General features: G+C 42.9%; 1 protein-coding gene across 1 annotated transcript in view; it reads right to left on the bottom strand.

Annotated features, from left to right (window-relative positions):
• Positions 1-1,945: 1,945 nt before the first annotated feature.
• Positions 1,946-12,500, bottom strand: part of cdc42se2 (CDC42 small effector 2) — a 55,464-nt gene continuing 44,909 nt past the window's right edge. Inside the window, exons 3-5 of the mRNA XM_063210548.1 lie at positions 8,171-8,272; positions 6,477-6,605; positions 1,946-4,572 (exon numbers count right to left, since the gene is read on the bottom strand). Coding sequence (XP_063066618.1) covers positions 6,504-6,605; positions 8,171-8,272 — 204 coding nt within the window. The 3' untranslated portion in view covers positions 1,946-4,572; positions 6,477-6,503. The remainder of the gene's footprint in view (positions 4,573-6,476; positions 6,606-8,170; positions 8,273-12,500) is intronic.

Genomic DNA, 12,500 nt, shown 5'->3' with positions numbered 1-12,500 from the left:
GAGGGGGGCTTTCTTTTAGTCAGGCCGTGTGCTATACGGCACGTCAAGTCTGTCTGGGAGGCTGCCAAACAGACCGGGATACTACACTACTGTATCACACTCACAACTGGCTCCTGTCAAAAGCACTCAAAAATGAAGACTCACACTCACACGTTTTATGTAACGCCAGCTGCAATACACAGGTCCTCCTAGCACAGCCCAATGATTTCCTCCTCTCTGATCTTTTTTCATTTTCCCCTGTCTTTTCTTTTCTTTTCTTTTTCTCTCTCTCTCTCTCTCTCTCTCTCTCTCTCTCTCTCTCTCACTCTCTCTCTATGGCAGTCTAGATCTCTGTGTCTATTTGCAGTTAAGTGCACTACACGTTGTGTTTCCGCGCCACATAAGCGCTATGAGGGAAGAAGGCATCAGATTTAATTATTGATAGTGATTGCATAAGCTGTTCCTTCTCTGTCTCTGTCTGTGCAAAGGCAATGCTGGATGGGAGGGGAGGCGGTGATCAGTCATCAATCCTGAGGCAGGAGGGGAAAAAAAGAAAAAGAGACCCATCACGAAGAAGGCAACACCTGCATCACAGGCCGCGGGTTGCCAGGCAACAACAGTGGCCTGTGTAGGATAGTGCACTGAATGTAAATGATATGCCGTAGCTCGAAGCCACTGCTTTTAAAGATCACTCAAAATGTTATGCAATGATGGCGATGCTGATTCTGAGTACAGCTAAGGCCTACCATTGCAGCACTTAATATCGAAATTTTTCATACATAAATTCCACATCAAATACAGTGTTTGGAATCAGTGGAACCAGAGTATGGTATGCTCAAATGACCACCTTTCCTTATTAATGTTGTGAGGTATAAATGTGAAACGTATGCACATTACATATTGACCTACTATACAATAATTACACCTCGACGCTTGTGTGTGAGCGTGTCTGTGTGTGTGTGTGTGTGTGTGTGTGTGTGTGTGTGTGTGTGTGTGTGTGTGTGTGTGTGTGTGTGTGAGCGTGTCTGTGTGTGTGTGTATTCTCTACTCCAAAGGCTGTGGTGACTTCTCTTACCATTACAATGTATTGAATTAAAAGCCTCCTGAGCTGAATGCCAGTGACTCACCATAGGCTACCTTTGCTTACCGCCATTACCCAAGAGAGCTATAAGAGAGCCGAGAAATGTTGCACACTGCGACAAATGACCTTGCTGCCTGCTAGCTCCCCTTTGAGGATAATGCCGTTAGCGTGGGTGTGGTGTGGTGTGGTGTGTTTGCACAGCATGCGTAGGCCCTATGTATTGTACATGTACTATGGCCTTGTGTGTTTATATAGTGTGTATGTATAGTGTGTGTCCACTGCTGCTGGGTCAGTGTGTCATGTGTAGGCTATATTATCTAACCCCAGCTCGTAAGCTGCTCATCAAGGACATCATGGGGGATTATGCCCACCCATCCTCAAGCCACACTCTGGCTAAACATACATACGTGGGGGGAGAGAGAGAGAGAGAGAGAGAGAGAGAGAGAGAGAGAGAGAGAGAGAGAGAGAGAGAGAGAGAGAGAGAGAGAGAGAGAGAGAGAGAGAGAGAGAGATCAAATATACATATTCTACATAGATACAGAGAAACGCAAGGGCATTCAGAATATAAACACATTAATTGATGTTGTACATCCAACACTTCTTATGGCTTTCAAATTAACTCAATGTAAACATCATTCTCTTGTGCACTAAGATCTGCTGCATTACATTTGTAAAATATACAGCCTGGTTGAAAAGACAGCTATTTAATGACTGTGATGACAATGCTTATGGAATAAGTCAAAGAGGCTTGGCATGTTATGCTCATATGTACACAATGCATACCATGCATAGCAAGCATGCCATTTTGCAAATTGGATTTGTTTGACTCTTGGGATGTATGTCTGCAAGTCCTTCTCCAAAACACAAGACACAGAAAAGCATAAACATGGAAAAAAATATTTATTTCAACAGAGGACATTCTGTAATCTATAAGCGGACATTTGGATGCACATCTAACAAGGGATGGAAGTGAGGAAAAAGACTGACGGATAGAGAAATCTCCATTGATCAACAGCTTTGTTTTCCAGCTGAGTGAATTCCCTGAAGTTGAAATTCATTCAAGACGTGCAGTGATTGAACAGACATAGATGGGTAGCATTCTTATTGTTGTTGTTGTTGTAGTTTTTTGGTTAACCTTTGGTCAGTCTTATACTTCTTCATAATAATAATATCCTTCTGTCATATTGCAACTAACACCAGTCTCTTCCACCATCTTGTTTCGATTGTGCTTTTCCGCCTCCTCCTCAGACAAACATTGGAGGACGCCATTTCAGCCATCCACAGAAAGCTTCGTTGTAGTTTGCTTGTGTGTTTTTTTTTAGTCCAGTCAGTACTTAGCGTCAGTAAATAAATACAGCCGAATCAGTCACTCCAACATAATAAGTAAGACATATAGTACATACTGGTCGGGGGTGGGGGTGGGGTGTGGAATCCAAATTGATGCGAAATAAACAACCATACAAAAAGAATGAAGAAACCATTAGAAAGAAAAAAAAAACGAAACAAAAAACAACTGGGGAAAATAAATTACAATACCTCAGGGTGTGGCACACAGGAAATCCAGTATTTACAGACATAAAGCACTTCCAAAAAGACAAATACAGTATTAGGCAGGGCATTCATCGCTGACATGACGGAATAATCTGCGGTCGTCTCCCAATCAATAACATGACTAACTATTGGACTCTGATTGAATTACAGAAGCCTGATCAGTCTTTACATTAGGTTACCAGATATTGCCGTTTGGTTACATAATATGTGTTTATATATATTGATCACTTAAAATGCATTTCTAAAAATGTGTCTTTATTCAGAAATACCATCTTAATAGTACCATAAGGAGTTAAATTGTACATCATCTTTTACATGGTGTTCAAAAATACTCTACTGACATTGCTGAAGATAAGCCTTTTCTTGAAGTATATCCATCTGTTATAGTACTATGTTCTTGATATGTTCAAACTTTAATTTTTACAAAACAGTGCAATATGAAGTAATTGAGTTCTCTGTTCAAAATCTTTAGAGGACGTGGTGTTGAACCTGAGCAACATGTCACCTATTCTAGTCATGTAAGCTCCTACTTCGTAGCAACGGCCTCAATTATTTGTTAGACACACTTTCAAGAACTTACAGGGCATAACCTGTGTGTGATCTCTGATCATTCAAGACCATTGACGACATTTGCTGTAACTTACAAGTTTCATTTCTGGCTTTATACAAAATGTGTAAGTTTAAGGAACACAGTGACCCGATTTTAGCAAATTTGTAACAGGCTCAGAGATGGTTAAAGAAACGTTTACAGCGTTTGACAGCCAAACTGGCTGCGTCATTTACCTTGAACGTGATGACAACACATAGGTACAGAGGACTAATACTTCAATACAATTGTTTTTACATGTCATTCAATGTACAGCAAACACACTACAGCTCTGGAGTCGTCCAGTCAAGTTTACAGAGAAGGATGTTTACAGCAGAGATTTGGAGTGAAGTATAGTGCCGGACAGTTGTTATTTCCAATCATATTTGCTGAAGCAGGTAAAAAATTAAATGTAAAGGAATGGACAGCAAAATAAATGTAAACATAGAAAAAAAAACACACACAAATTTTCCACATTTCCTATTGACAGCATTCACGTTAGCTCGAGTCAAAACACACTTCTTGTCCAGAAGTAGAAGTCATTAGTGATTTTTTTTTGTTCTCCGTTTCTGTAAAAAAAAGCATAATTTTGAAGTAACAGCCATTTTGGCACCGGAAAGCCGCAGCAAGCCTGTTTTCATGTAATTTTTTCATCTTCACTAACTCATAGTGTCCTGGCAGCCCACTAAAAAAAAAACATAAAAAAGAAACACTGTGTTCATGGAGAACAAAATATATTGACATTAAAAAAGAAAAGAAAAAAAGCACAAATACCAGAAAAAAATTAATTATTTGCACTGTTCGGTTCCTTGACCTCCTGATCGAAACATAATGTGGAGAGAGAACAGTAGCTGACCACTCACGATCCGCAACATCATCATTACAGACAGAGAAGAGAGGCTGTAACACCGCTTATAGCACTGGCGGGGACAAGGTGGCATGCGAGCACCCAAAGGACACACAGAACGCAGAGCGAGCGAGCGAGCGAGCGAGCTAGCACAAGATAGAGAAAGAGATAGCAAGATTGAAGAAGGGGGGAGCGAAACAGTGTCAAAGTGAAGGAATGCCACTCCTGTTAGGTTCCTCCTCGCCAGAAGGCCCCCCTCTGTAGTACTTGTGAAGAAACAGCTCCCACGCTTGGGTGGCCTTTGTTTCGTTTCGTTTCGTCCGGTAAGTGCTTTAGTGTGCCACGGGTCCTGGGTGTGTGCTGCGGGTGGTGGGGGGTTGTGCAGGGGGACGGGAGATGAGGCGGCTGGTGTTTGGTAGCAGTCACTAAAGGCCAGGCTATGAGGAGGAGGAGGAGGAGGCAGGAGGAGGAGGTGAAGAGCACGGCAAGGCAAGGCAAGACTCCAGGATGAGGAAACACCGTCTCAATCTAGAAGACAAAAGAAAGGCAAAAACAAAAAGTTAATTATCCAATTTGACAAATGCAGTCTATATAGGCAACTCACTTGATCATCAAGTGCATTTAAGACGCATATTATTAAGTCATACTCCTATTATTATCACTATTATACTTAATGAATGCATTATATTGCTGCGTATATGTTGGGAAGGGCACAGCGCTAAAACTATAAATGTGTTCGTTCTGCCAGGTCCATTACAGTCAAGAAACACAAGACAAGAAATTCTGAATGCAATGACTTTACTGAATAGCTATACATTTGGCTGTAGTTCTATGGCTATGTTCAGGGGAGTCCTCTGGTTTTCCATGAGCACCAAGGATTCAGGGGACAGCAGCAGCGTAGGGAATGGGGTCCAAAATGTTACAAGGTAGAGTGTCGAGGGTCTTACGAGTCAGGCACACAGATGAGGCACGAGGCAGAAGATGTGGTTTTGCCATTTATTTTTGCACACCACCGGTGAAAGTGAGCCAAGAGACCAAAATAAACCAAAAATAACCAAAACAAAATATAAAGAAAATATAACTAAACACTATGTACAAAATATACAGAAAATAAACAGGCTACATGGAGCCAAAGAAAACATACAAAAAATATAATATGTCGCCAAATCTGAAACTGACCAATGAGGAACAAGGAGAGTTGATTTGCTGATCTGGTACACCTGAGACAAATTATAAGCGGCAAACTCTTAACTACCATGGCCTGGCCAGAACTGATGCTAACGCAAGATTTATGTAATGTACCAGCCAAGATTTCGGACAGCTTTATTCTCCAATTCTTAAATATGTTTCAGACGTTCATGGATCATCTCTTCAGGAACATCTGTCAGACCCGTAGTGGGCCTTATGCGCCACTCCCAGAGGCTCATGTTCAACCAAAAGGTCAACTCATGATAGTTGTATGATTGTCCCAGTAGGAATAAATGTCACACTAGTCACACATCGGCCAAATGGTAAGGATTCAAAGAGAGTGGTAAAGTTGACTAGTAAACTAAAACTAATTAACTAATATAAAAAACTAATAAACAATAGAAAATAAAAATAAAATTAAATGGACAATATTTTACTATTCAGTGGCACATGTGTCATGCATGAATTATTATCATTTTTTTTTCCATGGGCGGTAAAACGTGCATCGAAGTCTACAGTACATTTCCATCTGTTGTGTGTCATGTTCTTATTATACACAATGCCTGGAACACATCACCTGTATCACATGTTCTATAAAAGGGCAATTCATGAACGCTATATGATAACATGTTGGATTATGTGAATGCACCCTGAACTATGCTATTTAATGAGATGTCTCAAACTCTTATGTCAGGGGCGGTCCCACATGTTATCCAGTTATGTGCATGATGGGCTATGTGAATGGATATATGAAGAGTTCAGATGCAAAACCCCCTAAGTGCCTTTTCAGAAAATAATCTTAATTCATTTTTATTTAAAACAAAGCTATCAAAATTGCATATTTTTTTTATTTTATTTATGTAATATAACTATTTATATGTATTATCAAGTACATGAATGTAAACCAAACCAACAACGGGTTTCTCTAAAAATATAGAAGTGCAGGTCTTCAGAAATGGAGTTAGGGGGTTTTGCATCTGAACTCTTCATATCTTTACTGTGGTTAGTGGGATGTCTATATTGGAAATATCTGTTTTTTTATTGTGGGCAGCACTGGACTAATGGTTAGGGAGTCAGTCTTAAAAAATGGAGGGTTAAAGGTTTGAATCCCATCCATGGCTGAAGTGCCCTTGAGAAAGGCAACTTAACCCTCCAAGGACTGTAACCAATACAGTGGCTTTTGGATAAATGCTATTTGTGTCCGTTGTGTGCAATTTAATGTAATATTTTATAAGAGTTCTTACCTCAGGGGTGGGGGCTCTTCCTGCATGCTAGCCTGCTTTAGTATCCACCAGCTGCATCTGTACATTCGCAGGCATGGCCTCCCCTCCATAGCCCCCCTTAGACTGCATCTGGTTCTGAATCGAGTTCACCTGACAAACAAAAACGCACAACAAAACACATGAGCACATCAGCACCATGGCATATTCTGTACACATCACATACAGTAGCCTACATGTACAATCAATGGTGCCATCAGTAGAGTGCAAACACTGAAACACAAAATAACAAAAAGGGTTAAATATGAAGCCTAAAGGTTCCATCCAGGATACAGTATGGGTGTAATTCCAGAGTATCAACTGTCAACAACACAACATGACATTAGCATAGATACTGCACACATACAGTACATAGCATATACACGCAGCAAATCAGACTGTAAACACAAGAACACAAAACAACACAAAATCAGTCATATTTAATGAGTATGAATATATGTTTTATGCCTTTTTCTCTTTTAGACAGGGCAGTGGGAGACAGACAGGAAACAAATGGGGAAAGAGATGGCAAAGGATCAGCAAATGACCTAGGCCGGAATCGGACCCGGATCGCCGGCATACCAGTTCAAGCCACAGCTGAGCCCCGAGTATGAATATTAAAGCGATTCCCAGAGCACATGTCCAAAAATGGTGGAGTCGATTTAAGCTCAAAATGGCTATAAAGTTGGGCCACTTTTGCTTAACTCCCACTGACCCCTTTCCCTCAAATGTCGAAAAAAAAGTAACACAAAGTAGGACATAGACAAGACAGGACTTAAACAAAAAAACTTGACTTGTTTGGTACAGTAAGATCATGTTGTTATTTTAAGCTGATGTGTGCACAAACACTGCTGCTCCTCCTTGTCTTCTTCCACAAGGGAATGTAAACGGAGCCAGCTGCACTAGTCGAGCACTATCACGAGTATCAGCTTTGAAGTTTTAGTCTCATCAAAGAAAAATCAGAGCTATTTGTGCAGCCTGCTTCTCTGTCTAACGACGACGACGACGACGACTGTAATCAATGAAATCTTGAGGAGTTAGGCCTACATGACAACCGAAGACACAGAGGCATGCGGGCAGCAAACACACAGAACCAACAAAAACAGGAAGATGGCAACAGTGGAACCGTAAACAGTCCTCGTCATATACTGTACACACTCTACAGATGTAGACAGACACAGACATGCACCCACACAAATAAGAAGGCACGAGCACACAGGACAGGTGCGCGCGCACACACAAATTCCCCGACCCCACGTGGGCACAATGCACGCAGGCACGCACAAATTCACTGAATAGGTCCACCGATCTCCATGTGGGCCCAACGAACGCATGCACGCACCCACACACCCACACACCCACACACACACACACACACACACACACACACCTTCTTCTTCTTCTTCTCTCTCTCTCTCTCTCTCTCTCTCTCTCTCTCTCTCTCTCTCTCTCTCTCTCTCTCTCTCTCTCTCTCTCTCTCTCTCTCTCTCTCTCTCTCTCTCTCTCTCTCTCTCTCTCTCCCTCTCTCCCTCTCTCTCTCTCTCTCTCTCTCTCTCTCTCTCTCTCCACACACACACACACACACACACACACACACACACACACACACACACACACACACACACACACACACACACACACACACACACACACTCTCAGTGACTAGGGAGCTTCCTTACCGAGTTCATCCCGCTGAATAGGTCCCCCGACCCCACGTGTGCTGTGTGCACAAAGTTGGTGGGCTCCCCGATCATGCTCCGGTCGATGCGCCTCCGCCGCTTCTGTGGAGGCACAAAGTCACAGCACAAACACTTAAAACACAACTCAAATACAGCTAAGAGGCGAGCACAGCACAAACACAGCTCAGAGCACAGGGGTATTCCAAGAACATAGTTAAGTGATAAACTTGGCTAAGCTAACCTACAGGATGTGGTAAACGCGCTAATAGATAGCCCACAACATGTCATTACTAAGTAAAGAAAATGAGGGCTGCAGGCTCTTCTACTAGATGATGTACCACTACCTCAAGGTTAACTTAACCTGGTTTACTACTGAACCAGGGTCTTGGAATTACCCCGCAGAGCAGAGCAGAGCAGAGCAGAGCAGAGCAGAGCAGAGCAGAGCAGAGCAGAGCAGAGCAAAGGGCAAAGGTTGATTCACAATCCTGAAAGTACTGCTGAGGAAAATCAGCTCATGAGAAACACTTCAAAACACACAAATTTGAGGGCAGCAAAGCACTTTCACCCAGTTACAAGTTGATGTACCACTGAAACTATTTTGGGAACTTCCAGGTTAAAAATGTCTCAGTGAAATATTCTGAGTCTAACAGGCAAGACTTGTGATGCAATTACAGCCCAGCTGTGATGCTGCTGATTTTAACCAACATGTTTTTAATTAATACGTCAAAACAGTAGTTAGTCATTGTAGATGAAGCCGACTTAGGAGAGAACAAAAACAAAAACAAACAGGGTACAGGGTACACCCAGGGCCGGATTAAGATGCCCCGAGGGCCCCTAGGCTACAGTTTCCTGTGGAGCCCCCAGAAGACAAAGGTTGTGGCAGATTGACATAGACAGTGTCATAATTACGAGCTAGGAATTAAGGATAACAACTGTACTCAACACAACAGATTACTTAATTAGTGTCATTTACTATTCAGTTATTTATGCTCATATTTAACTATTATGTTTGGAAATATTTAGTTTTTGTATATTATAGAATATTTATGATTACATTATGACTACATTACTGCATTACCATGTTTATAATTTCCCCTTAGTTTAATCTACATTCAGTTTAATGCTTAAAATAATCTAGAATGAATAGCCAATAGGAACTGACGCTGAGCAATGACACTTTGGAGCTCGTGCATCTATCGAATGTGACAACTGTGTATTTGTCATATTTGAGATCTTCAGTAAAGATGCGGGGAACACACTGTTTTCTACTGTTGTTCAAACTTTAACACGTGTAGACTCGTTCATTCCGTCTGAATGAGTGTTTTTTTGCATGAATCCGAGGAAAGAATGGTCAACATTTTAAGAATGGACATTTAACCACTATAGACTTTTTCAGTATTGCATCTTGTCACCAGTCAGCAATTTTTCATTTTTGTCCAACTGGGGGCCCCCTGGCAGGAGGGGGCCCCTAGGCCGCAGCCATATCAAGCCTGTGTATTAATTCGGCCCTGGGTACACCATACGTAGCAAAGCTGCACACAACAGCTGTTGTATGTTTTGAGAGGCAAATCAAGATACATAGATAAAAGCACTGTAGGTTAAAGCATCCCATAAAGGATAAGTCAGGTAAAGCTGAGTTTTAAGAAAGTACAAATACATAAGCATTCATTCACCAGGTACGCCACAGCAGAGCAGCCCACAACAGCAGCATTGTAATGTGTGTTTTTGGAGAGGAGGAAAATAATAAGATTTGGACTGGAAAAAAAACATCAACAAACAAACAAACGTCTGCTGGCATTAAGCTATTTGAGCCCTCTCTCAGCTACAAGCCCTCCCACTGGCTCTGGATAATGTAGGCAAATCCTCTCCCTCTCACTCACATGGAGAATCAAAATAAATAAGCACGACTTAAGCTGATAGCACAAATGGATAGTGCACTTCACAGTGGGTGGGTGAATGTATGGATGCGTCTGGGACATTGCAAAAAGTTTTAATGCCCGATACTGAGGGAATGTGTGATTGGCGGCTTCTCTTGTTCAATGACGTAATGCTGAGTTAACATCCCAAAGACCCAACTGTAATCACATGGACTCATTTTTTTAAAAGATTAAACCTTAAAATCTAGCCAAGGCCTCACCAGTGATTGCAGCGCCTGACGTATGGAGTGAGTGAGAGAGAGAGAGAGAGAGAGAGAGAGCACATGTATGTGTGTGTTATCTGTACGGTATGAGGTAATGTACCACAACTCTCCCCAAAGATCCCAGACAGAAGCATGTTGCTATGACAACAATGATGAGATAAGACAACCCCCCCCCCCCCCCCCCCCCCCACCCCCCCCCCCCCCCCCCCCCCCCCCCCCCCCCCCCCCCCCCACACACACACACACACACACACAATGGAAAAAGAACTTAGGACAAGAACAGATACTCCAGGCTCTGGAATGTGTGGAAAAAAGGGGAAGGAACAAAAAAAGAAAAAAAGTTCTCCTGCATCTCATTCAGGCACACAGTAGTGGCCCGTTTTCATTCACATGATCACAACATCTACTCCAAAATCTCTTCACATAAAAAGCATCTGAAATAATTTGAAAAAGAACAAAAAAAACCTCACAGAACACAATGCCAACCCCCACCAGTACCACCAGTGTGTGTGTGTCTGTCTCAGAGTGTGTGTGTGTGTCTGTCTGTCTGTCTGTCTGTCTGTCTGTCTGTCTGTCTGTCTGTCTGTCTGTCTGTGTGTCTGTGTGTCTGTGTGTGTGTGTCTGTGTGTGTGTCTGTGTCTGTGTCTGTGTCTGTGTCTGTGTCTGTCTGTCTGTCTGTCTGTCTGTCTGTCTGTCTGTCTGTCTGTCTGTCTGTCTGTCTGTCTGTCTGTCTGTCTGTCTAAGAGGGCGAGCAGAGAGCAACAGATCAATGTGTGAAAATGAGAGAGAACCAAACAGAATCACACACACACAGAAGAGAGAGAGAGAGAGAGAGAGAGAGAGAGAGAGAGAGAGAGAGAGAGAGAGAGAGAGAGAGAGAGAGAGAGAGAGAGAGAGAGAGAGAGAGAGAGAGAGAGAGAGAGAGAGAGAGAGAGAGAGAGAGAGAGAGAGGACAGCTGATAGTGGGGTCATGGCTAGGATGCTGCCAGATCAGTGGGAATCCCAGTACTGGAGATCCCTGCCTACGGGCCCTGGAGCACTATAGGGCAAGCAAAGGCACGGAAATTACTGGCAACCATGCACACATGCACACGCACACTTACATTCTCTCTCTCTCTCTCGCCTTCTCTCCCTCTGTCTCTCTCATACACACAGACATACTGGCACTTTCTCTCTCCCAGACTGAGAGGCAGTGGTTTTGGTGAAGAGGAGAAGAGGGGAGCACCATGTGTCCTGCCAAACAACTCAGCACAGCACAGCAGCCTCCCGCATATTAGTGGCACACCAGAGGTATCTGAACAGGCTTTTAGGACTTGGGATGAGCATGTTAGCGTAGTGTGGTTGCAGTGTAGTGTATCTGTTTGTGCTCAGAGAGAGAGAGAGTGAGTGAGTGAGTGAGTGAGTGAGTGAGTGAGTGAGTGAGTGAGTGAGTGAGTGAGTGAGTGAGTGAGTGAGTGAGTGAGTGAGTGAGTGAGAGAGAGAGAGAGAGAGAGAGAGAGAGAGAGACGGGGAGAAAAGAAAGAGAAAGGAGAAAAGAAAACATGTGGCTGTATTTGTGGGGGGAAATGAAACTAAAAGGCATGTTCTTCCTGCAGCTCTGGCATCATTAAAACGAGGGGATGGCACACACGTGTGTCTACTCCACCAAAGAAAGCACCTTACTTTTTCAAATACAGACCAGACTGCTCACATCAGGACTGGACCGGTAATCAGGCACACAGGGCATTTTCCCCCGTGGGCCAACAGCCCCCAGGAACCGATACTGTTGCTTTTTTGTTTATTTGTTTGTTTGTTTTCTAAGGGACTTGTTCACAGATTAGAGGGGGCGCCCTATAGGTCCATCTTCTCACTATAGATCAGTGCTTGTCTCAACCTTTTTTTTAACAAACGCCCCCCCCTGACCTCATCATAAGCCCCCCCCCCCTTACTATTAAAAAAAATAAATGGACTAATGCCCCCAAGGACAACTAAAGTCCGATTCGCATGGGATAAATATTATCTGTTGACCACTGGTAATTTGCAATTACCCCCGGACCTCCTTGATTTTTCAGGGCGGATTCGGACGGGATAAATAAACGTCTGTTATTTACTCAATTCACAGACATTACAAGGGGGTGCAGACGGCACGCCTATGTGAAATTACCCCAGGACGTCTGTGTTTCGTCGAAATACAGTAGGTAATTCGCGGCG

Source organism: Engraulis encrasicolus, chromosome 11, assembly GCF_034702125.1.
Source record: "Engraulis encrasicolus isolate BLACKSEA-1 chromosome 11, IST_EnEncr_1.0, whole genome shotgun sequence".
NCBI classification, from domain to species: domain Eukaryota; kingdom Metazoa; phylum Chordata; class Actinopteri; order Clupeiformes; family Engraulidae; genus Engraulis; species Engraulis encrasicolus.
The sequence above is the reverse complement of the archived record's forward strand: the minus strand, read 5'-3'. Positions and strand labels throughout refer to the sequence as shown.